At 39.7% G+C, this 27,200-nt stretch overlaps 1 protein-coding gene across 1 annotated transcript in view; it reads left to right on the forward strand.

The window, feature by feature from the left end:
• Nucleotides 1–26,970, forward strand: part of si:ch211-216b21.2 (heparan sulfate glucosamine 3-O-sulfotransferase 3A1) — a 47,671-nt gene extending 20,701 nt beyond the window's left edge. Inside the window, exon 2 of the mRNA XM_017482648.3 lies at nucleotides 24,251–26,970. Within this exon, the coding sequence (XP_017338137.1) occupies nucleotides 24,251–24,872 (622 nt within the window). The 3' untranslated portion in view covers nucleotides 24,873–26,970. The remainder of the gene's footprint in view (nucleotides 1–24,250) is intronic.
• The last annotated feature ends 230 nt before the right edge of the window (nucleotides 26,971–27,200 follow it).

Genomic DNA, 27,200 nt, shown 5'->3' on the forward strand with positions numbered 1-27,200 from the left:
TCTTCCATGAGACATATGACTGTCTGTCATAGTGAAGGAGGCATGGTTTCCCACTACCCAGAGCTAATGCCGCTGGAAATATTGTAATTATGATGTGAGTGCACTTGAGCACCAACACAACGTTGTAATTACGACTCGGGAACTTGTATTCTTCTACGAGCCCTCACTTTCTGACCTCAACTTTCCTTACCAGTTATTTTTCTTACAGCAGTATCATTCATCAGTACTATTAGCACTTCTATTTTGAAAATCACTTTTGCCTCATCTTCTGTCTTTTACTGTCAATGCTAAAGCAACGGGTCTGTCAAGTTCTTTATCAGGCTTTAAGTAAATCATACCGCTTTAATATATCTCCTTCAAACATCTAGATGGGTATCATATCATCTCAAATAGAAAAACACACAACCCTACTTGGGAAGCACTGTGCACTTTTACAAAATCTCCCAATGCAATATTTACTTTAGCAGAACAGCATCTGAAACACCCAAATGATGTCATTAATATCGAGCTTTCATTACAGAAATAAATGAAAACCATGTCGGTAAAGGTCAACGCTATTTTTCCAAAGCTGATATGAAACATTTGTCTTCAGGAGGGGAGAAATTGAGATTAAATTATTTTGCAATTATGTTTTGGAATTTTTAAAATCTAATTTTTGCTAATAAGATTTTGATTGCACAGTTCTCCAGTGGAGGAAACGGCATTTCCAACAGGGAGTACAGAAATGATATGTTTAGCTTAGCAATGTGATTATTGGATACAGAAAAGTTTTGCAAGTCTTGCTCAACCTGGGATAATCGTTAGGACAGGCCTGAAAACGTATCTATAAAACAATCAGAGAAAGTTGCTTATTTTCTGCAGCTTGGGAGGATATCATGTGCAAAAGGCAGATTTAGAAGTCGATGGGACCTCAGAAGCATGTAGCTGGCTCATCTCTTGTCTGTATTTTTTAGACTAAGGGTGCTTCTTAACTTTATATATATATATATATATATATATATATATATATATATATATATATATATATATATATATATATATATATCTCCAGCATCACTTCCATTTCCTCTCTACACAAAGAGCTTTTTCAGCAACATTGCACAAGATAGAAACATAAAGCATGTATATACTATGTCATATAGTGGGCAGTAGGACATGCACTATGGATACTACTTCCAATTTTCTTCGCTCATAATACTCAAGTTTTAATGCATGTGTAAATCAGGCTATGAATATATTAACACTTAAATCGCCACAAATATGGATGGATCTAATATGCACTTTATTATTTTTTTTTGCACATGTAGTTATGCTGCCTGCATTACATTCTTTACACTCTATTTATTTGTCTAATCACACTTCTTTATGCCTCCATATTTATTCCCCGAGTCTGTTTGGTATGTACAGGGTATTCATCATGCGAGGGTTGTGAACTTGCTCCCTCCCTCCCTCGCTTTCTCTCGACATATTCCCTCATTATCGTTCCTCAGCGTTAATGCGTTCTTCGGAGCGATTATATCACAATGAAGAATTGAATACAGACTCGCTGATTGATTATGTGACTCATCAGCAGATAGCGGTCTCGGCCCACCCGGACCGCCGCACACAGACTCGCTCACTCACGCTCGCACCACTGAGCATTTTTTATTACAATGCATCGCCACATGAGACAGTCAGTCACTGGCTTTGCCCACAGCATTAGTTATTTCACAGATGCCATCCATGACCATACAAGACATGACATATTCACACTGTCGTTGAACCATGATAGCACCATGCATAAATATACACACAAACACAGAGCTCATAATGGAGGCACAGCACCATCCTTCATATTGATATTCACTGCAGCATTTACAGCGTTTCAGTCTGAAGGCGCTACATGGGTCTGGATAGGCAACAGTTTTGGCTACAGACAAATTTTGGGAATTTTGGACAAATTTGAGGCAGTTTTATTAAAGGTCCACAAACAACACGGACCAGTTGGTCACGCCAACCAAAGAGTCGTTTAGAAACGTAAATGAATTGCTAATCATGTAACAAGCTTGCCTTGTGTTGTACTGGCTCATAAGATTTTTTGTGAATTCAAATGTCAAAGATATATCAAGTCAGCATGAAGAGAAAGTTAGAACTACCCGACACAAATGCCCATCTTTCTCGAACCTTGTCCTTTCCCCTTCGGTGAGTTTTAGTTGAATGTTATTTGCAGGGCTTCAACTGATGTGCATCACAGCTCCAGGGTTCCTGGTCTGATCCTGAGTTTGGGTTTCTCTCTGTGTAGAGTTTCACGTTTTCCCCAATGTCTGTTTGGGTTTTCTTCCAGGTTCTCAGGTTTCCTCCCTGATACATAGATTGGCTTCAGTAAATTGCCACGAGGTGTGAATGAGTGTATAAATATATGTATGTGCATGGTCCCTGTGATGTACTGGTATCCCACCCAGGGTGTGTTCCCACAGCGTTTCCCAGGATAGACTCCGAATTCCCTGCAACCCTTACCAAGATAAAGTGCTTACTGAAGCTTGAAGAGCAATATCTTCACACTTCTTTGCTGTGATAATAGCTCATGTAAAAATTTTCATCATACAAGCTTTTTATGCCATGTACACAGTCTGTGTGTTAAAGCTTTAAGGAATCTGCCTTCAGAAAAGACCAGAGTTCTAGATTTTTAAGATAATCCTACGAGCTTCTCTGTTCAAGCTGTGCTTAACCCTTCTGCCACCACTGCAGATGGATCAAGGCTTTTCATTCCTCTGCTGAAAGCACCTTTTGGCACGTTTTGAAAAGTTCTAACCTCTCTAAAAATGTAAAATATATCTCATCTCTCGCTCTGATCTCTATTCTTTGTTCAGAAACAAAACCCAAGTCCTCAAAAGACCCTTTGTTGGAGCGTCGCAGTGATATCCTCCACCTCGCCTGTCTCCTTTCTTCTATTTAAATACCAGAATGCCAGCATTTCATCGTTCCCTCCACTGCTGGGTCTCAGACCATGTCGGATGGAGCTCAGTTGTGTGCATCTGCTCTCTGGAGGAGGTGTTCCTGCTCTTTTGAACTCTCCACGGGCAGATTTGTCTTCCTCCACAGTGCTCCTCTCGGTTCTGTTGAGTCTGGGCTCAAGCCCAGTCGACTGCTGCCATTTGTATCAGACAACAGTAACAAACCGCACAGGCTTTCTTCAACACCTCGTCCATCTCTCCTATCATCAAGCCTTCACCTTCACCTCCCCATCCACCTCTCTGTTTCTCTTTCTTTCTCATATTCATACTGTTTTACTCCTTCCCTCTGCCTATCAATCTCTCCTGACATAGTCAGGTCCAGAAATCTGAGTGCACCACCATGACCTGTTTTTATATCATCAGTTATTAAAATAAATCAGTGACGGTGTATAACATGTAGTGGACCGGACTAATTGAGCAAGCATCAAGTACACTATTAAACAGTTCCTCGAGGCTCTATGGATTACATTATAACTATAAATACTTGAACGGTTTAGTATTTCATTTTATAAATGCTTATAATATTGTACATTGAGAAGCTGTTATGGGTTCTTTGACTTGTCCCTTAAGGGATCTATGTAGTAGAAACGTACAAGAAGCAAAGAAGAAGCCACAACTACCCAAAGAACCAACAGTATGCAAGCATGCATGCATGTTGTATAAAACATACAATAAAGGGTAAAAATTGTCACTTTTTAAAACATGCAAAAGCAATAACTCGGAGCTAATGTGATCATTTTATCATTACATGTCCTGTTACAAATTCCTGCTGTAGCAGGTAGCATAACTCCCTGGATCAATCCTGAGCTCAGGTTGCCATCTCAGTGTTTCTCTTGTCCTGATGGGTTTCCTCCAGGGTCTCGGGTTTCCTCTCAACTCCCAAAAACATACCAGTAGGTGGATTGACTATTTTTAATTGAATTTTAAATGTGAATGAATGTGCACAGTGGCATGTGATGCCCTGTATCTTATCCAGTATGTATTCCCCGGATTTTACACCCGATATTCCCGGGACAGGCTCCAGATGCACCACGACTTTTTATTATTATTTTTTTTTTCCCCAAGGATAAAGCACTTACTGAAGATGAATTTTTATTGACCCATAGTAATATTTTCTTGTCAATGATATTCTGCTTGGCTTTTAAGCTGACCAAGATCTATGTAAAAGTGCGGCATCATCAACTCTACTGTACTTCATGCAGGAACTTTTTTTTTTTTTTTTTTTTTAATCAAAACCTACACTTCATCTGAATCCCAAATGTCTTCCTGTTCACTACATATGCTTGGTCCGTATGTGATTTAATGGTGTTTTATAACATATGTCGTGCACTATATGCACTGTAGGAGGCAATTTGAGAATCAGCCACAAAAAATAAAGTGGCTGTTAATAATGGAGTACTTACATGTGGCTTGCATTAAAATTGGAAAATCGACACCGAGAAATATAGTATGCCAGAAATTTATTTAATGAATTTAATCATACCCTTTTCAGAGTCATTTGCTTAAAGATTTTTTTTAACTTTGACATTTTTTAAAACTTTGCAATTAAAAAAAAACAAAACATATTTAGATACATTAAAAAAAAAGATCATTTGAATAGTATTCAAACAGTGAAATTTGTTTGGAAAGCTCTAAGGTGTTATATGCTACCACATGAATAAAATATATCGTGTCCCATAACAACAGGCAGTATTCCACAAATACGTATATTGCAGTACTTTATTTACTTTTTTATCGATGCAACTTTATTGATGTAACTCAGGTTTATGCAGCAGAACAATCGTGCCCCATTTCAGGTTTTACACAGACTCAGGCCATTTTTATTTAATCCTTACAAAATAGAAAGCACTTCACGAGGAATACGAGGTGTGTGTGTGTGTGTGGGGGGGGGGGGGGGGGGGGGGTGGAATACAACACAATTGGTACGAAAATCCTTTTTAACAGCCAGTTAGTGTGGTACTGCGAGCACGAATAGAAACGGTCAGTGCTAGAACTGAGACACGTTTATCATATCGTACTGTCGTATTTCTTCATTCAGGAGTCGGAGATATTTCGAAAAGAAGGAGGAAATGGTTCTTGAAAAGGACATTCAGATTCATATCAGGACATCTCAAATGGATTAAAAAAAAAAAAAAAAACCCCAACATTTTATATAATGTAATCTTAAATAAGAAATACGAACGGAATGTCATTTGAGATTAGTTTTTGATAAATGATGACTCCAAAGCCGTTCTCAGTAGTGGACTCTGACTTCTGGACCTGACTGCAGTTGTAACCGCAGTCTCGCTCTTCAGCCTGACCATGGTGGTGTTGTGTGACGGGGAGAGGTGTTGTTCCATTCCTCTCTTGGGCTATTGACTTAATGGCTAATGCAAAACAGGCCTTGGAATGGAAAAGGCGCCTTCAACCGTATCATTAAGCCTCTCCCCCTGTCCAGTGCTCCAGCCTGCCTCTCGCTCCACCTGGATAAATCACTTCGCTAACTCATCATTACACTCTCATTATTTGTTCTGCCCTGGATGTGACAGGAGGCAGGGATTTCCTGTTAAATATTTAAAGTGTCTGCAGGCCTACATGATGGGAAGGGTGCAGGGACTGGTGGTTTTTTTTTTTTTTTTGTTTTTTTTTTAGAAAAAGACAGAAAGAGAGAGAGACTGTATATACTACATAACCTTAAAAGAGTTAGTGAGAGTGCATTTGAAAGAGCGGCACATGTGTGAGGAAGTAGTTTGAATAAAAATAGTAAAGGAAGGCGAGGGACAGAAAAGGAAAAGACAGGAAGGGTAATGGGATGAAGTGAGAGATGAGTGTGGAGGAGTGTAGACATTGGAAAAACAGTGAAGAAAGGGACAATAATCAGCTTAGCACTTTACACTTCAGCAAAGTGCTTTATTTCTGTCTCGGGTTAGCTTTGCCGTTGTCTCTTCTCTCTTCCTTTTCCTTCTCTCTGGCTTTTTTAAGACCGAGTATGAAATTAAGGATAGAACTACAATAATACCGAATATAATTCAATAATCCGTAACATTTAATATTGTGAAATTAGTTAGGTGGTTAGTTAGTAGAAGTGAGCTCTGGTTATCGTTTAAGTTGTATCAGCCATAAACAGTCATTCCCTTACCAGACTCTTGTTTCGTCTCTCTTGCAGCCCCTCTTCGGGTCGAATCGTCTTCAACTTCATACGTACGAAGTTCTAACAGCATGTTTAAACACTGACCCCACATCTTACCCTGACTTTGAAAATTGTTACACGTTTTCAAAATAGCTAGGTGTGTTAGCACGAGTGTGTGGATATATAGTATGCATGTGTGAATGGACAGGACAGCATTTTGTGATTATAACTACAGTATATGGCTTATATACACTACATGGTCTAAAGTTTGTTAACACCTGGCCATCACACCCAGATGCGGTTCTTCCTCAAACTGTTGCCACAAAGTTGGAAGTAAGTAGTTGTGTATTGTATAGGATGTCTTTGTATGCTGTGGCATTACAATTTCCCTTACTGGAACTGAAGAGGCCCAAGCCTGTTCCAGCACGATAGTGCACCTGTGCTCCATGAAGACATGGTGTGTTAAGGTTTGTGTAGAAGAACTCGAGTGTCCTGCACTGAGGCCTGGCCTCAACCCCACTGAACACCTTCGGGATGAGCTGGAACGACGACTGCACCCCGGACATCAGTCCCCAATCTCACTAATGCTCGTGTATGAATGAATGAACACAAATCCCCACAGCCGCGCCCCAAAATATAGTGGAAAGCCTTCCCAGAAGAGGCTCATACGCCACAAAGGGGTATTTATACAGGTGTGATGAATTACACACAGGTGCCATCAATGGTGAGTGGGCATGGTCAAATCAGAGCAGGAGGAGGAGCTGAGGAAAACAGCAGCCAGACAGGAAGTGAACAGTATTGTAAATGTCTGTATTAGGGGTCCAAGCACCAAACGTATTGTAAGTCTATTGTTCTTGCTGAGATTTTTCTTCTTCTTCTTCTTCTTCTTCTTCCTCTTCTTCTTCTTCTTCTTCTCTAAGCCAAATTCTGAAGACCAAATAACGAGTCACAGTCTCAGAGACATGAAACTGTAGAACTCCCTAACATACGAAAACTACTTTTGCAGGCTACACTGCTAGTATTTTTGCCATATTTTACAAACTTGGTGTCAAATCACTCAGGAGTCTGAAACTCAGTCATTATCAAAAACATGTTGAGATTTGTAAACAGCATAGCCGCCACATGCCAATCAATTCTAGTGGGGTGATTTAAATTACTCACCGTGATTACTATGATTGGTCGTATGGATTCACACAAAACTTGAAAGGCATGCTCAAGACAAGATTCTGAGGATGTGGGAGAAGTTTTGGGCATGGTCATCTATAGGGGGCGGAGTTAAGTTCAGAATAACTGTTCCTAAGGAACCATGCGTGTGATTGATTTGAAATTTTGTATACTGCATCTTGGTGCTCACCTGTAAAGGAATTTCTAATGATGACTGGGTTATTAAACATGTCTGCCATCAGCCATTTAGCTTTCAGCAGGGTCAGCATTGAGCTACTGTCAGGAAACCTGAGTATGTTTATCTTCAGTCTGTCTAGTGTTCTATGAATCTCGGTTAAAAACTGACCACTGAGGGCACTGTTTGTAAAGGGTGTTTGGACCCCAGATCGCTATTTATAGCTAGATTTCCTCATTATATTTCTCTTGGTACAGAACAAAGTCCCCAAACTGTAGATAAAGTCCCTGTAACATTTAGAAAACAGAGAACCTCATGTGACACCCACCTGGGCAGTTCAGGTTTGAGTGCTCAGTCAGCAGTTGTTATTAAGGGGATGTGATCTGGAGTTTCAAAATAGAAATGAAAAAATATGTCGCATTTTTATATATTTTAATATACTTCTCTGAATAGCAAGACTACCTATTAGATGGAGCAGTTCTTGCCAATGTTTTGGCAGTTTTCCTACACTCACAGTTCTTACACACTGCCGGCCATTTACAGCCATCAGAGCTCATACTTATGCACATTTCCTGGCTTCCACCGATTTGCATACATACTGTAGCTTCTAGTCAAAAGCTGGCATTTAAGCACTTGCTTGTGTAAAAAGTCTGCTCCATTTTTGCACCCCCCGTGGTTTTTGTGCATGATATCTGTAGTTATATCAAAAATGGTCAGGAAGAAAAGAATGTGCATGATGTTGAGCTCCTCTCTATATTACAACCTAGAGATCTGTAAAATCTGTAAAAACTCACCAAATGCCTTGTTGCTGTAGAATAAATTTCTTTGTGTTTTTTTTTTTGTTGTTGTTGTTGTTGTTGTTGCTGCTGAGGGTTGGCAAACTTTTACACTCATCTGTACAAGTCAAACGAAGAACCCTTTTTTTCCTGTCTATTTTTGGCACAGGTAAACAAACCTGGCGTAAACCACCTGGTTCTGATTGGACGCCTAATTCGGGCCTTCTCATTATTGGCTGGCTGTTTGTTATTTATTTACAATAGGTTGCCTTTGATGTAGATCCGTGCTCCTAATACTGTGTAACCATGTAACTATGAAATGTGACCATGACAATGAGCATAAACAATGGTTTAAATAAGCCTTTAGTTATTAACCAAATCATTTGAACTACTCAGGAATTATTCATAGGATTCAGTGCATGGAAATTTTTATCACAACAACAACGAGGCTCTTCCAGATATAACCATAGCAACAATATTGTTCTTTGTCTCCATGGCAACATGGAGTCGGGTTTAGTCTTGAGAAGAAAATACGTAATATTGTTATGCTTTTTTAAAATTTTTATACGTTGTTTTTTTTTTAAATGCTAGTCATTTGGTAAATGTTTATTTTAGTCTAGATTTAGTTGATGATAGATTTCAGCAATTTGGGGCTTATGTGGCGGATAAACAGATTTTTAAAAGCTGTATTGTTCATGTGAGAAGATGTTTTATTTAACACTTACTGAAGGCGCTTTCATTGTCAGCGCTTTGTAACACTCTGTAACTTATAACAGCTATAACTTAAGGTTTTCCAACACAGAAAAGTCTTCAGGATTGGGGACTTTGCGGTCGCTTGGTCAAATGTAAAGCTGGATTTTTTTGTATTATTCATTTCGGGAGAAGCTTGTGAGGAGACCACTGTTTACTGGGTATATCTGTTATAACGTTAGTGATAACAGGATGTGACTGGTTCCATAGCCATTACAAAACATAATATACATATACATAAGTATAAACGGATCAAATCTATGATATGCCATACTTTAATAAATACTTAATTAATAATTAATTAATTAATTAATCGTTGGCAAATTGCCGTGGTATAAGAGGAATAAAACATTTTCAGAGGTGCTGTTAGTGGAAAATAATCAACGTCTTGGTGACAGTAACTACACTTCACAACTCAACACCCCATCACTGGTTCTATTTCTACAATAGAACATGACATTATGTTTTATTCCTATACACAGATTAAATTTTTCCTAATTTTTCCCCATTTTCTGGCAATTTTTGATTGTTATTGGAAGTCAGTGTAATGTTACAGATACCGAGCAAATGAACCTGAACTCAGAATTACCCACATGTTAGTCAAAGGGCCAGAGCCAACACACACACACACACACACACACACACACACACACACACACACACACACACACACACACACACACACACTCCTGGCTGTAGTCCACCTGGGCAGGTGTGTTAGTAGAGAACAGTGAGAGCTTTTATACGTCTGCTACAGCGGAGAACCCCAGCTGGGACGGGAGTGCGAGAAGCAGGGCAAGGAATGAGGAGGGATTTCCCCTATTCTATTCTCGCTCTCTGTGTGTGTGTGTGTGTGTGTGTGTGTGTGTGTGTGTGTATCAATGTCAATCGATACTCACACTCTTACCTTACTCTGCAATTTAACCTAACGCCAGCTGAAGTAAGACCAGTCTCCTGCGCAATCTAAAAGTAGAAATGGAAAACAGAATTATGTAAGATATGTTTCTGTGGATTAAGTTCCAGAAAGTAGATTGTGTTTCTACACAGTTTTAGAAGAAGTGCACTTCAGATACAGATTCAGGTCTAAATCGGCTCATAGTATGTGGCGGACAGGTACGGAGCTATTTATCGCCCTTTAAATATAAGGCATTGAAATCCAGGAACTTTTTCAGCAGTCCAGGATCCTTTTCAAGAATTTAGTTCCTGGTGCTGTGTTAAGACCCATAGACATTTTCAGGAGTCCAGGAAGATTTTCAGGTAAATACTGTAGGGAGGTTTTTTTTTTTTTTTTTTTTTTGAGGAACTCAGGACCGTTTTCAGGAACTAACGCGTTAAGTTACAGCGTCTTTGTTCCAGGATCTCTAGACTTTTTCAGGAGTCCAGGAAAATAGACATCAATGTATTCAGGAACCAAGTATTCTTTTGAGGAACTTGGGAACTTTTTAGGTTTTAACTGTTGTTCCAGGAAACCTGTGGTTCCTGATCTAGAGTAGGTACTTTTCTGTCAAGCATGACATACTGAGACAGAGCTTTCTGTCATAAACTTTGCTGATTGGTCAAACCCAAAATTTGACACCATTTCACAAAGCTTAACTTATATCGTAGGTGTCACGGCATGAGCGTTGAATCGAAAGGTGTACCTCAAGCAGTAGAGATTCAAAGAATACAAGAAATGTAATCTAATGTACCAGTAGTAACTGTTAATCGATACTCACACTCTTACTCCACAATTTTAACTTTTTCCGCAGTCCAGGATCCTTGCCAAGAACTTAGTTCCTGGTTCTATGTTCTGGGACCCAGGGACTTTTCCAGGAGTCCAGGACTTTTTTCAGGAACTTGATTATTTTTAAAGGAACCCATGAACTTTTTTGGGATACCAGGAATCTTTTCAGGGCCTGAGGCATTTTAGGAACCAATTTATTTTCTTTATGAGTCTGTGAACTTTTTCAGGAACTTAAGAATGTTTTTTTTTTTTTCAGGAGCCCAGCAACTTTTTAAGGAATTCACAAACTTTGTTCCTGGGGTTTTTTGTTTCAGGACCCATAGACAGTAGTAACGTATCTCAAATGCTTTTGAACTTCTACTGCTTTACTAGAGCCACATGGATTGTCTGATTGGCTGACTGCAGTCCAGCAAAAACAAGGTCAATTACCAAACATAGCGTGTGTATGTATTAAGGAGAGTTGGGATGTCTCTATGCACTTGTTTTATCTCTTAATCCATTGTAGCAGTTTCCTCAGTGTCTCTACCTGGGGCTTCTATATTAGTGTGATAATGGCTGCAGGAGACAGTGCTGTAAAGGTCTCCGTCATCTTTAATCCATCGTTACACACATAGAGGCACCACACAGCTCACATAAATCACCCAGTGTGAGGATGACACAGACAGGCCGTCCTGCCTCCCTCCCTCTTTCTCTATACTCTCAGTATGAAAATCTACAGCCACAATATTTAACAACTACAAACACAACACAGGTTTTTTGTTGTTGTTAAAATGTCTGTTAAATAGAGGTCTGCACCAATTACTGGCACCCCTATGAATTCATCTGAGAAAAATATATTTGAAGTATATTCCCACTGATATATATTTTTTTAGTACACCTGGGTGACTAGAAACCAGAAATTGTTCAACCATGACTTCCTGTTTCACAGGGGTATAAATATGAGGAAACACATAAGCCAAATTCCCTTAGTTATTCATAACAATGGGTAAGACCAAGGAATATAGCTGTGATGTGCGGCAAAAGGTTGTTGAACTTCACACAATGGGAAGTGGCTATAAGGAAATAGCACAAGCAGTGAAAATGCCCATTTCCACCATCAGGGCAATAATTAAGAAGTTCCAGTCAACTGGAAATGTTATGAATTAACCTGGAATTGGACGTGTGTCTGTATCGTCTCAACGCACCGTGAAGAGGATGGTTCGAGTGGACAAAAAACCTCCAAGGATCACAGCTGGAGAATTACAGAAGTTAGTTGCATCTTGGGGTCAGAAAGTCTCCAAAACTACAATCTGAAGTCACCTACATCACCACAAGTTGTTTGGAGGTATCTTCAGTTTGCCAGACACTACAGGAACTTCAAATGGGATCGGGTTCTATGGTCAGATGAAGCCAAAATAGAGCTTCTTGGTAATAAACACCAGAGATGGTTTTAGCGCACACAGAGAGGTAGCCATATGGAACAGTACCTCATGCCCAGGGTTAAATATGGCCGTGGCTCTTTAATGATTTGAGGATGTTTTTCTGGATATGTGACCAACTTTGTTTATAATCTGAAGAATTTGACAACGATCACAACATAGAGAAGGGCTGTTTTAAATATCAGAGTTACGGGCAAATCTTCTTGGTAGACTATGAATTTTAATATTGATTTATTTTTTGCAAACCAGTTGTTATTCTGAAAATAACATAATGGATGAAGATTAGGAGATTTTTAGAGTTGTTGTGTAGAGTTATAACTCAAAGGTGTGCATATATCAAGGGTTTTATGGCTTCCGGCCAATCAGATTTCAGAACCAAGTCTGTTGTATAATGCTGTTTTTATTTATTTATTTATTTATAATAAATAAATCAATAAAAAAACAGCATTATACAACAAATAATGCTTCCTGAAATCAGCTCGGATAATACTTGCTCGGATTTTGTTGGCACCTCTGGGTCGAGTGCAAAAGTTTGGGGTAAGTGCAGTTATTGGAATTGAAACATCCAAGAATTGCACAGAATTTGCTTAGACATCGAAACAGAGCCAAATTGCCAAAGTCAGCTTTAGTTCGCACTAAAGACGGCCCTCCACGGGGTTTCTGTTTGTCTTTTGGTCATTTTTAATACACTTTCAGCAGAGCTGCTGAAGTCATGGACGGCTAATCTGCTCCGAAGCTTCAACCCTAATATTTATACACTGCAAGCTTCTGCGGATTAGGACTTCCTAGTCATCCCCCCTCCCCTTCTCCACACACACACACAGATAAACACTAATGCACACCCATATGAAGCAGTAATGGCTCCTAAGCATTAATCAGCAACAGCCTGTAATACTGAGAGGCAGAAAAAAAGAAAAGCCTCATATAATGACTCTGATGACCTTTAAATATGAGCTTGAAGGAAGATAATCAAACATAGAACCATTCCCAAGCAGCCGGAACACAAAACTCTCCTCCGTTTTGTCAAACGGTCATAACATGCGGCATTCGGTTCCGCATTTAGGACATTTTCAGATCTTTAGCTTGTGTTTCTCCAGACTCTGCAGCATCTTCATCGTCTTCAGTCGATTCCTAATCACTACAGAGAAAAGATTCTGTCAAGACACCATCTGGACATTTCCATCGAAAGCAGCAGCACTGGGAAAAAAAATTAAATAAAATAAAAAATACCTCGAGACCTCAAGAATGATTGGTGTTAAGCTCCAAGTTTTGGTTTTATCTATCTGAAGCTCTTGAGACTCTCAACACTGACTTGGCAGAAATAAGTCTAAGCGAGAGCCAGAGTGAAGAAGAAAATGCTGTCTGTGAAGATAATCCCATCTTTGTGCACATGCTACGCGATTTCTCCAACTTCAAGGCTTTCAGAAACAAGTGGGTCAAAGCGATATTAAAAAGTGATGCAGACACCATGTTGGCGCTCTCTCTCATCCTTCTCACACTCATCCCGAGTCCCCAGATAAACCAGAGGAACATGAACACAAACGGTGTGCTGGAATCACAAGAAAACTAGCTCTCGAAAGTAGCACCAGAAGCACTGGCTCACTTTAAACCAGTATAAGTTTACTTTGTTTGTTTTGCTTCCTGTGGGGGTCACGAGTGTAAGACGCAATAAATCCTCCATCGCGCTCGGATGCCCTTAGCTCACTTGCTTCATCTTGGCTCATTTCCCAAGAGGGTCTCGCTAGCTTTTTTTTTTTTTTTTTTTTTTTTTCCAGGGTTTTAAAACAGAGCAAGCGATGCAATAATACCTTGACTTCTGGAAGAGGAAACATTTCCAGGAAAAAGTGTGTGACTTCCTCTTCCTCTTCCACTCGATCAGCCTCCTCCATGAGTCTAAAAGCTTCAGTGTCCTCAGATGGACTCAGTCCTTCTGTCCCTCACCCTCCCTTTCAGTCTGTCTTTCAAGGTGAATAATTCAGCCTCGAGGCCGAAGCCGAAACCGACACAGAAGCACGACTTATTTTTTTCCTCCTTATGCAATAAACTAGGGACTTGGGGAAAGTACAGACTTAGAGCACCGCTGAGAAATTTATGAGTACCCACTGCACTGCAAAGCTAACTCCATCTTTTTTTTTTTTTTTTTTTTACTCAAACACATGGTAGTGCTTGATGTGAAAAGAGGGAACAATAACAAAAGGCACTTCACATTCAGTGTCAAAAACCATGAAATATGCATTTTTTTATTTATTTTTTGTGCGCATGGAAATGGTGGAAAAATGGCGGTGGGTTGGTGTGGTGGCATTCGAGAAAGCTCCAGAGTGAAGAGAACTGAGAACTCTTCCAGTATTTCTAACAAATGTCATGAAGACTTTATACGTCAGGTTGTTGGAAAGAGATCATGGCGTCTGTCGGAGTTTGATCGCGAGAACAAAAAGAAAAAAACATCCAAGGTTCCCATCATTATGAGAGTGGATATCATCTTGATAGATATTTCGATAGATTATTCCCAGATACCAGCGAGCATTAAGCAGTAATATATCAGGTTATCAGGAAGCAATGCTCTGAAGTAAAATAGCTTTCCTGCTCTGTTCTGAGAATGTGATTATAGTGATAATTTGTTCTACGATGCTCTTATAGGCGACTCATAGACGAGTTTAAACCACATGACCATATGTAAATTTTCCACCACGGCTCTGTTGAGTTCTCGATTCTGATTGGTTGATTGATTTTCCGTAACAGCAGCTGCAAATCACGGGTTTATATTAATGCTCTCACTCCCTTATATTATGATATTGTATCTATAATAGCAGCTTATACAGGGTCTTGTATGGCGTTTGCTTCGGAATAATATGTGTACAGTAATTGTTGGCATGGTGACGTTTTCTGTGAAGAGGTGTCTATTGAACATTTATGGAAGGAGTCTCATGTGTCAGTGCTTTGTAACAGTCAAGGTAAAGTTAAACAAAAGAAAGTCAGAGTTTGAACTTTGAGGTTACTCAGTACCATGACAAGGTGTGGTCTTTCTCTTATTAACTTCAAGAGACGGAGAGAAGAAGGAAAAAAAAAAAAAACGCCGGTGAGGTAATATAGATGGTATAACGGAGGTGATTGGTTTACAGATTTTGGGGTTTTGCTGATGTTCTACGGCTATGAACATGTTGAAAACTATGACATGTTTCAAATTGCTGTGGTATAAGTGAAATAAAGCACTTTGAGACATGCTGAAAGTGTATGGTGAAAATATATATGGAAATGTGCACACACACAACACAGCCCTAGGGGCTCCTGGGAATAGTAAAGGGTTAGGGTTAAAAATAACAGCAGCACTGACATTGGTACAAAGATTGTGTGTGTGTGTGTGTGTGAGAGAGAGAAAGAGAGAGAAAGATAGAGAGAGAGTTTAAAGTTGTCATTCTGAGCGAGTGCATGCAAAGTGGTGCATCTTATAAGCGCCACAAATATTAAGCACTTTCCTGAAAAATCTATTTTTTTACGTCTTTTTTTTTTTTTTTTTTTTTCTTCTTAATCCAGCAGTTAGTTGTGTATGAACAAATGAAAATTTTGGATAGAACCAGGTAAAAAACAAACAAAAAAAAACCAAAACAAACAAAAAAACGTGTCCAGACGGGTATTACAGGTACAACAAGGGCAGAGCTTAGTTAAGTTTAATTAGCCAATTGTAAATTTGATCGTACTATATCATTAGTGTTTTGTTTCTTTTCTTTGGGCTGATTGAACACTGTGGACCGTATGAAATAATGCTTTTAATTGCAGCTTTTACCATTTAAAACAAACTAGCCAGCTACCTAAACACAGCACTGCACAAACTTTAACTACCTTTAACTAATAGAAATGTCACTTCTCTGGTAGTAACTATTAAACCAAATTAACTAGCAAAGTTGTCAATGTCAAGTAATTTATCGTGTAATAAAATGAGCCGAGTTTGAGAGAAAGGTAGCTAACTTTAGGTGAATAGTTGTGGTGGTGCACGCTACAAGCTGAAATGGAAAAACTAGCGGTGATGTAATATGGCGAGCTTTGTGATTGGCTGATCAAATTTAATTCAGGTTTCATCCATGTTAGTAAATGAGGCCATAAAAAAAAACTTCAGGATTGTGGCTCAGCAGTGATTAGCGTTAGTACTCTAATGCTAACACCCAGTCTTTCCAGGTGCGGTGCAGGACAGGAAAAGATTTGGACAGGAAGTCATAAACAACACGCATGATCAAACCCGGATTTTTCCCCACGCTGTGATGCCGTTCCAGTAAATCACAGCCGCACTGACCTCCACCGCGGTTCACTGACCTGGAAAACGGCCGTCGAGCAGCGAGGGCTATGAACATAGACAGAGAAGTAGAAAGGATCACTAGGCTAAAGCCTCCGAAATAAATATTGAGCCAATTACTGGACTGTAATGTGCTCTGAATGCCAGTGAAGTGCAGTAGGGGATATTTATGCCTAATTTAGTGCTTTATCGAGGAAAGTGAATCAGGACTTTCTACAGGCTAGACAGCTTTGGTGAACTCTTGTCTTTTGTGATTAGTGCCCAGATGATGTACATTTCTCCCACCATGCTCTTAACACTCTTTGTTCTGTATTTAACAGAGCAGTAGATCAGAGCTCAGACATACTGAACTAAAGAGTTTATCGTTTGACCTGCACAGTTTGAATTTTCCATTATTCCCAATCAGGGCTGTCACAGTTTGAAGTTTTTAAATCAAACCTGGAATGCAGTTATCTGATATCTAGCCAATTCGAGCAGTCTCCCATTGTGGGCTTGATTGCCTTGGCCTGCTTAACTTGAATTATTTATTTATTTATTTTAAAAGTGAATTTTGCTAACTGAATTTGTCTGAACAAATCTGATCACTGGAGTAAGCGACCTGAATTCAATTTGTGTGTGTGTGTGTGTGTGTGTGTGTGTGTGTGTGTGTATGAAAACTGTATTATTGAATCACCATTTGTGATTGATTAAGCAATTATAATATAAAGGCTCGATTTTTATTTTTTTTTATTTTTAAAACCATGAATTTTTAAATGTGAAATAAACTACTTCGAATGTCAAGGTGTTTTGTAGCCACCTTGCAGCTTCAGGCTCCCTGGTTTAATCCTAAACATGGAGTTTTGCATGTTTTCCCCATGACCATGTAGGATTTCTCCAGATTCTCCAGTTCATCCAAAAATTATGCATGTAGGTGAACTGGCTTTTCTAAACTGGCTTTTCTAACTCGGCCTGTTACGGTGTGAACGACGCTACATCCACGTTAATCCCGGATAGATCTGGAAACTGCATTTTCTCTTTAAAACACTCTCCGTCTAGACCGGTGTTTTCAAACGTTTTCCAAAAAATTGCTCGTCTGAAAATGCTCACATGCCTATACTACACACGCGGAAAAACATTAGAAGCTTCAACCTGCGCCATTATCCGTCAGGTGTTTATTTAAAAATGTAATCTGAAGGTTGTATTAAATGACATGAATCTTGGATTCACTGGACAGCAGGCACAACGACTGCGGCACATCATCGTCCACCATCTTGTTTGTTTCGAGTTGGATGGGTCACATGACTACAAATACGTTTCCAATTTCTCCACTTGGGAGAGCATTTTCAGAAAGCTGCATTTCGATGGACAAAAACGCCGAAAACAACAAAAGATATGTTTTGAAGTTTATCCAGATTAATGTGGATGCAGCCTGGGTGTGTGAATGTGTGTGTGTGTGTGTGTGTGTGTGTGCATGATGTCTGGTGTCTTGTCCAGGGTGTATTCCCCTGTATCTCCCCAGAATGTACTCCTAATCTGCCATGACCATGACCAGGATAAAGCACTTGCTAAATATGAATTAATATTTTTATTTGAAGCTATAAATCTAATTGTGTTTAGATTCCATTATTAACAATATGATGACTTTTAACATTCGATTTTTTTTTCATCACCAAACGTAGCATTATGTTATTTTTTTTCAAACAAATCATTTTTACTGGCTGTATCTGGATATATCTACTGATTACAAATCAGTATCACTTTCCATGTTTGATTCCATCTTTTCTTTCCATCCTATATTGTGTAGTTCATTAGGAAACATGGTATTTCCAAATCTCCAAATTTTTTATCTTAAAAAGAGGTTAATTCTAGTATTTTACGTTTGTTTTTTTTTTGTTGTTCGTTTGGTTGGTTGGTTGGTTGGTTTCTTGAAGAACGGTTCTATATACAAACCATCAACAGGGGATTTCTCGTTTCCAAGTAGAACCTCTTTAGACGATCTATAACCACTAGACATCCACAGAACCCTTAAGGAACCATGTTCTTATAGTCCAATCCAAATAGGAAAAAGCCAGAATAGATTCATTTGTGGAAGCAACTTGCTTAGTCAGGTTTTCAGCTATTTATGATGGTTGTCAAAAAAAAGTGTATCTTAGAGCAAAATCAGGCCTAAAAGTTTGGCTTGGTATGTGTCAGACCTCCTCCTGAACCTTCACAGCGAAGGCCCGGTTCCTGGCTCCGTCGTAGCAGCGTGCACTGGGAGTCGTAGTCCAGCAGCGTAAAGAAGACTTGAAAGGTTTCTCTGGAAAAGGCTGTAAATCTCCTGCGCTTGGAAGCCAAACTCCTTCATCTGTTACATCACCTACACCGCCAATAAAGCACCGTTTAGAAAAGGCTGTGTGTGTTCAGTGCCAAGGGGCCCGCGGGGAAACAGAGCTGTAACTTGGGGTTCCCTGCTGAGTCTGTCCATCATCCTACTTTCTGTCTCTTTCGCTTTTTATTTCACTTCCTTTACTTGTGCTTGGATTTGCTCACTTGACTTTTGTCATTTTGGGACCATTGTGTGTTTATGAAGAGTTTATTTAGCGATTAAATCTTTTTCAGGCTGCTTAAATACAGCTTCTTTTGTCTCTCTGTCCCTTTTTCCCTAAGAAATAGGCCACTCTTTTAACAGGGCACTTTCAGTTTCAGACCCGCGTGAACACATTCATTTTGTAGACGTAATTTCAGATTATTTCCTCGGTAATTACATGACGTAACGTGAGTGGCTAGCATGCATTCGAATGGGTACATACTACAGTGTACTTCATTAATAATTTGACACTTAAATCATTTGTTTTAACACCTTGTTTCAAACATTGATTCTTTCCATCATCTTCTTAATGGCATTATCTTGGTCATGGGGACGTCTCAATTTGCATACCATAATATAAAGTTTATGTTCACATACTAATCGTTTTGTAACTAAGGGAACTGACAGTAGAAATGCTACAACATATTGCTTACTGTAGCTTTTTGGATTAGCTTAGCTCAGCCAGCAACCTTTTTATGTACAGGTATTTCTCAATGTGGACTTACTCGACACTTACGCACTTGAACCGTACACAATTATGCGACTTGATACACAAGTAGTCAGTTTTAATGCTTTCTTAGGACAAATCATAAATGTCATACTAGAGTCAAGACAAAGACTGTTAGGGTAAACTACAGTGAATAGAGTAAAAACACATGGCACAAAGCAGGCGAGTGAGACTGTAGTGGTGTAGATTGCGATTTCATTTGTCACTATTTAGTTTTACATAAAATCTCATTGTGCAGTATGAAAAATTCAGAGTAATAATTAGCCTAGTGTCATACTGTTTGGACATTCTTGTAACATCATGTAATAAACCCAGGTTGTATGGCAGAAGCCCTGAGGCTGGACTAAGAAGCCCCAGACTGGACAGAAGAAGCTCAAGAGTGGACGACAGAAGCCCTGAGCTGGAAAACAGAGGCCCCAGGCTGTACATTAGTAGTCCCAAGGTGGACAACAGAAGCCCCAGGTTGGACAAAGAAGCCCCATGCTGAACAGAAGAGGCCCAGAGCCAGGCAAAAGAGGCTCCAGTCTGAACAAAAGGAACCGCAGGATGGATAGAAGAAGCTATGCTGGAACTGGACTTTAGGAACAGGATGGAAGCAACATAGAAGTACCAGGCTGAGCAGAAGAGGTCCAGAGCCTGGCAAAAGAGGCCCCAGACTGGACAGAAGGAACCCCAGAATGGACAGAAGAAGCACTACAAAAACTGGACTATAGAAACCGGATAGAAGGAACAGTAGTAGCCCCAAGATAGGCAAACAAAGCTCATGGGTGGATGACAGAAGCCCCAGACTGGTCCTAAGAAGCAGACTGGACAGATAAAGCCACAGGCTGGAGGGATAAATCCACAGACTGGAAATCAGTATCCCCAAAGTATGACCCTCTTTATGAATTTTTGATATTTTGATTGCACTCCCTATCGGGTTCTACTATACACAAAAGTGATGGTGCACTGACTAAACAAGCAAGATGTAGCTTATTAAATATTAAAGACTACTTCTGCAGAGGTTACTGTTTATTTTATTAAGAGGTTCGATGTAAGATTTTGGATTGGTGGGTGGTTGTCCCTTTTGGATCAGCAGCGTGCAGAAAATGGTGCTAGCTTCATCAGGAACAGTTCTCCACCCATCAATGTCCTGACATTCCCATCGATGATGATCACACAACAGTGTGCATTAGATTATCCTTTAATTCAGCTGCCATCCAGTTTTGGATGGCTCACTGTTTTCCTAATGATACATGTTGAAGATTGCCAAATCAGGCCTGCTTTTATTGTGGCTTGGATCAAGAATCAGAGCTCTAACTCATCAGCAGTATTTACATGAGCTTCATCATCGACTCCAGACATTTCTAGTGATTTCCATCCTTTAATATCATATTCCTGGGAACTCAGAGAAAGGAAGGCTTGACCTTACTGTCTGCCACTTACAGATCCATAGAGCGGTCGAGTTCCATGTCTGAGCCTCGTGTCTTAACATGACAGAGTGCTGTAACTGTCATTCCTGAGCACACCTGACTAACAGAGTAGGATCTGGCTCGTGATCAGATCATAGAGGCGCCTGTTACATCACTGCTGTCCACACGTACAACTCTGATGAAAATAACCAAGGCTTCGTGTTATTTTTATCCAAGTACCATGGCCTTCGAACACCTTGTGAGCGGAGATAAAGTGCAGCCCATGTTATATAACCATTTTAATTTCTTTTGGCACAATGTCATTTCTCTTTTGCTCTCTTTCTCTCTGAATCTCCTGTGCTCAGGATGTAGGCATGAACTCCCACTTGTCAAAGCTAAGGCTGCTTTCAGAAGGACATTTTGGTGTCTGTCAAACACACCTCTAGGCATTTGGGTTCATTAATTCATTCATTCATCTATCTACTTTTGTCCTGCACAGGGTTGCAGTGGATCTGGACCCTTTCCCAGGAACACCCTGATTGGGGGTGCTAATACACATTTACATAAAGGGCAATTTAGTGTAGCCAGGCTGTCTACTGGAATGTTTTTGGGAGGTGGAAGGAAACCAGAGAACCTGGAGGAAACCCAGACGGACATTGGGAGAACATGTGAAACTCAGCACAGACAGTAAACCGAGTTTAAGATCAAACCCGGGGACCCCGAGATCTGTGAGGCAGCAACGCTACCCACCGTACAACCACAGCACTCTTGTAAAACCGGGTAAGTTCATTTAACTCCAAATATTTGAGGAAACTTATTATGTTGTTAAATCACTTATAAGTTGATAAATCAATTTCTTTAGGCCAAATACACTTAAACATAACAAAAATTGAACTCAGACTTGTTATAGTTAAGTGCATTTGGCTTAAAGAAATTGATTTATCATCTTAAAAATTTCGAGGTATTTAGTTTCCTCAAATTTTTGGGGTTCAATCAACTTATCCGGTTTTACAGTGCAGAAAAACCTTTCATTAATTGATAACCATTACAAAAAAGTGTAAAAAAAAAAAAAAAAAAAAATTACACTGTTTTCATTAAAAATTCAGTAGAATGTATCCAGTAGGACATGGTCTAGGGTGGGACTTCAGTAATTTATGAAATGCCAAAAATTGCCTTGTAAAAAAAAAAAGAAAGAAAAAAAGAAAATTTAAGCGGAATGAAATTGATAAATATTGCTTCAGGCTCCGTTTTCCTATAAGAACCTAAATAAATGTTTCTACATAAGCACGAATGAACAAATATACTCCAGCAGTTTGAAACCAAAACAATACAAATGGTCAGATAATAAACCAGCAAGTTTTCTTTGTGTGAATCTGTGTGTGAAGAAAAGCAGCAGCTAGCACATGTGTACCTTTTTATGTGTATTTTTCATTTTATATTTATTATGCATTGATATTGAACATCATATGCTCTTTTAAGTAGACACCCCTTTGTTTTAGAAACCCGCCACTTAGAACGGGATTTAGTTCGAGACTAGACTGTATCCGTGTCCTGACCTAGCCCTGTAAACAAATGAGACAAGTCATCGAAGTTCATGTCTTATTTATGATTTCGACAGATGGTGACAGAGCATGTGTTTTGTGTCACATTACCGCGTCCCTCTAAAAGCCCGGCTGTTTAAAACATTGCAGAACAAACACCTTCTCCTGCTCTCCATTAAGTCGAGATTTGCAGTTCTCCTACCTCATTCCAACAGCTTGTGTATTCATCCGAGCACGACGGTTTACCATCCCAGCTGTGCGGCAGATAAACACTAGCTGTCACACTCCGAAAACTCTCAAAGTCGCTGCACATACACACTCTTTGCTGAGGGACACGGGTGGGGTGTGTGGTGCCACACATGCAGAGGATCTCTTCAGTTAGACCAGAGGGCCTTGATGATGCCTCTGACCTTGACTCACTAATGCTCTTATGGCCTCTAAACTGTGCTTGCTATAGGGGGCAAGGGGGCCATTTTGTCGAGCCCTAACCCCAATGCTGAGTGGAATGGGATGAATAATTGAGGGATGCATTTTGTACTTGGGCTGTAAAAGGGAAATTCTTGCCATGCCCTAATTGCTGTATATGAGGGTTATAAATTGTTAATATATGGATTTTATTCTCTTCGGTTCAGGTCACTGTCCTGGAGGGCAGCCGAGAGAGGAGAAAAAGAGAACAAATGAGTGAACAAGACTGATAGAGTGCAAAAATGAATGACTAGGACAGGGGCAGACAGGAGAGAGTTAGCGAGAGACAGAGGCTGTCCATCATAGACTAATAGATTAGCCTTTTTCTTTCTTTTAAACCTCTGAGGTCAAACCAAAGTTTGAATAAAAGCACGAGCCAAATATTACGTCTCTTCCCTCTGGACAGTTTCACTGCTTTTGATGGATTCTCCGATGTGTTGACGTTTCTCATGACCAGAATTCTTTCATCACTGAAACTAAGTATCTACCATGACAGCATCTGCTAGACATCGATCATTTCTATAGACTGTGGCTCTAAAGTGAATCTGAGGTTATTTGTCCAATAGCATCACCGCCTGCTTTGTAAATCAATATTGCTGAAAATGATATTTACCCAGCGCTACTGCAAGAGAACTGGCCAGCCATGTATATTTTGGAGTTCAGCAGATGCAGTCTTAGTGGAATATGAAAGAGCAGACTTGGTGTGGTGTGAGAGAAACCCAGGCTTTGCCCGTGATGGAAGGGTGTTTGTAAAAGGCTCTGGGGAGGTGTGTCCCAAGGTCCACAGGAGCTTTAGTTGGAAATTCTCTGGCTCTCCTGTCTTGGCAGAGGTCATTCAGCTCATAGATCATCTGGAAAGAATCTGCTCGTGTGTCAGTGTCACACCACACTTAATCCACTCTCCGCAATGGGACTCAATAATTATTGGCAATCGTCCATTCGTTTGTTGATTGATCACTGTCAGTTTAAGCTGCCGATGTGGAATCCTGCTTGCTTTCTGGAGTCAAAAAAGGATAGCCACTATTTATGCAATAGAATTGCATATGTACCGTACAATGACATGATCTACTTTACATGTCCAAGCTTGGAGGAAATGCTAGCACTGAAGCAGGTGAGGGTTAAAAGAACTTTGCAAACAAAATTGTAAAATTTTATATTCCTACCATATTGTTAAAGTCTTTGCACTTTTGCTATTCTTATTAGAATGACTGTTACATCCTTTGCATGGTATTTTAACCAGATTAATTATTAGACCCTTTGCACTTTTGGTTTTACAATTTGTTGGATTGCTAAACTGTTTTAAACTTTGGTATTCCTATTGGATTGATTGTTACAGTCATTACATGGTAAGTGGTTTGAGTTGGCAGTCAATGGTTCCTGACTCTTCCTTTCTCCTATCTTTAGAGACCTGATGCCCAAGACCCTGGATGGTCAGATCACCATGGAGAAGACGCCCAGCTACTTTGTGACTCGTGAAGCTCCAGCTCGGATCTACTCCATGTCACGGTCCACCAAGCTCATCGTGGTGGTGAGGGATCCAGTCACCAGGGCCATCTCAGACTACACACAGACACTGTCCAAAAGGCCAGACATTCCCTCCTTTGAGAGCCTGACGTTCAAAAACAGGACTACAGGCCTTATCGACACCTCATGGAGCGCCATCCAGATCGGCATCTACGCCAAGCACCTAGACAACTGGCTCCAGTTCTTCCCCATGCGTCAGATCCTGTTTGTGAGCGGCGAACGGCTGATCAGTGACCCAGCTGGAGAGCTCGGCCGAGTGCAGGACTTCCTGGGCCTCAAGCGGATCATCACCGACAAACACTTCTACTTCAATCAGACCAAGGGCTTTCCATGCCTGAAGAAGGCTGAAGGAAGCAGCAAGCCTCACTGTCTGGGCAAAACCAAAGGCCGACCACACCCCAACATCAATCCCGCGGTGGTGCAGAGGTTACGAGACTTCTATCGGCCCTTTAATATGAAGTTCTACCAGATGACTGGAAGGATATTTGGTTGGGATGATTGATTTTTGTGAAGTGTGAGGAAAGACCACACACTATGATTGCTTGCAGTTCCACTCAGTACAAGAAATACACCAATATAGAAATTAGTTGACCCTTATGTTCTATTCAGCTCAAAATGTGTCTATTATGCATTGATAATATTTTAATTTATGTATCCGTCCTACACTTTTATCCAAACAGAGGGTCCAATAGTGGCAGTATGGTGATCCCAGTCATTAACACAGAACCTTAATCAATAAAACACCACTGCCCCTCATGCATTTGCCTCAGTTTCAGTAACGAGTAGGTAACACCATTTGAAAAATTCTGTTTGGATGAAAATGACAAAACAATTTGGATCACTTACGACTTAAACACTATAATGGGTGTAAGAAAGTAAGAAGGTGAAGTAAAAGTGTTAAACGTGCCTGTCCTTTATCATTTTAGTCACTTTCATATTTCTTTCCTGTCATATTAATATTCCCTCTTGTGCACACCAACCAGCCATCAGAAGGTTTCCCTTGAAGCGCTCTTGGGAAAATGGATTTCTCAGAGGTTCTTTGGATCGTTTGGAGAGTTTGGATAGAGGACCCTTAGCTTCCTAAATAGGATCTATGTAGAACCTTATTTAAAGGGAACCCTCCATTGTAGGATTTTACTTGCAACAAAAGCTTGAGGAACAGACCAAATTTTAAGGGTGCTAGATGGAAACGTTTTAAAACTTGTATGTGTGTATGGTATATGGTAATGTTGTATTATAGGAAATAATTGAGATTAATGTATATTGGATGTTTAATTAATTTTTTTTGTTATTAATTTCTAATTAATGTCTAATGAATTTTTACAATTTTATATGTATAAAAGTTAAAAAGATGGTCTGGGTGAATGGGACATCCGATGAACAGAACATGTGGGTTAAGTGTATATTCTTGATCACATCAGCAACAGAGACCTATGCAATTCTTTATTAACGTCCAGTCCAGATTATCCAGATGTGCTGTAGGTGAGGATGTCGTTTTACTCCAGAGGTTCTCAACTCGAGCCCTGGACAGCCCATGCCCTCACAGCTGAAGTTCTCCCTAACCTCAACACCCTTGGTGGCTCATTATGGACATAACACCCAGGAACATTCGCATGAAGCAGGAATGACATTGGAGAAAACCAGAAAACCCAGAGTAAACCCACATGGACATGGGGAAAACATGGAAACTCCATTCCCAGGGTGAAAAATTGTGCATGTCAGTGGGTCCTCCGCACTGATGTTCAGAACCTCTGGTTAACTCTAATGCACTGAAACATCATCAGCGCTTTGATCCTTTCGGATTTTGTCAAATTTCTGGATTTCCATAGAGCTATGCATCATTTCCCATGAACAATTATGGAAAAAAAAAAAAAAAGTGTTCAATACAATTTTACCATAATTTTATTAACTACCAAGCTGCTTGTAAAGATTTGCAATAAAACAAGATCAAAAGAATATAATCAAAAACTATTTTAAAAATATATTTATTTTCAAAAAAGAAAACATGTAAGCCCAGCAGTATAGATATTTTTAATAATCCGCTCTGAGGTCTGTCCTCAACGGTTGAGTTTTGAGTGCGGAATGTTACCTGATCGTTTTATTTTGTACCTTACAACACACATCTTTCTCACCTGAATCTGAATTCTGTATCATGGTCTATATGGGCCAAATATTTGTTTCTCTCACTTTCCTTTACACTCCGTACCATATTTCTCATTTCACAGTTGGTGCAGTTTCTGAGTTATTTGTTTTTAATGCCAATGACGTGTGTGTGTGTGTGTGTGTGTGTGTGTTGTTGTTGTTGAACATGGTCTCACTCTGATGGTTTGTGTTGCACCGAACAAGCCCACATTGTTTCTGTTGTATTATTTCTCATCGCGTCACACACGATGCTGCTGTGGGTTGTGAATGAATGTGTGTGTGTGTGTGTGTGTGTGTGTGTGTGTGTGTCATAAACTTACAGTGCCTCAAGGGAGCACTCACTCATTCTGCAACCTTTTCAATGACAATTTCGAGAGAGCAATGCAAGTGAAATTTTTCTTTGCAATATTATCAATCATGTGTTGCTGTTTTTTTTTTTTGCTGGTTTAATTTAAACTCTTATGGATTTTTTTTTTTAATATTGTTTTTTTTTTTTTTTTTATGAAGCACACTTTTAATAAAATGAAAAATATGTTTAATAATATAAAGAAACAGCACGAGTCTCCTTTTATAGTGCTTAACTATTATTCAGGTTTAATACATACTCTTTTTTTTATTCTAACATACAGTACATACTCGGGTAACACTTTACAATAACAGTCCATGAATAATCACGCATTAATACCTG

Source organism: Ictalurus punctatus, chromosome 13 (genome assembly GCF_001660625.3).
Source record: "Ictalurus punctatus breed USDA103 chromosome 13, Coco_2.0, whole genome shotgun sequence".
Classification (NCBI taxonomy): Eukaryota; Metazoa; Chordata; class Actinopteri; order Siluriformes; family Ictaluridae; genus Ictalurus; species Ictalurus punctatus.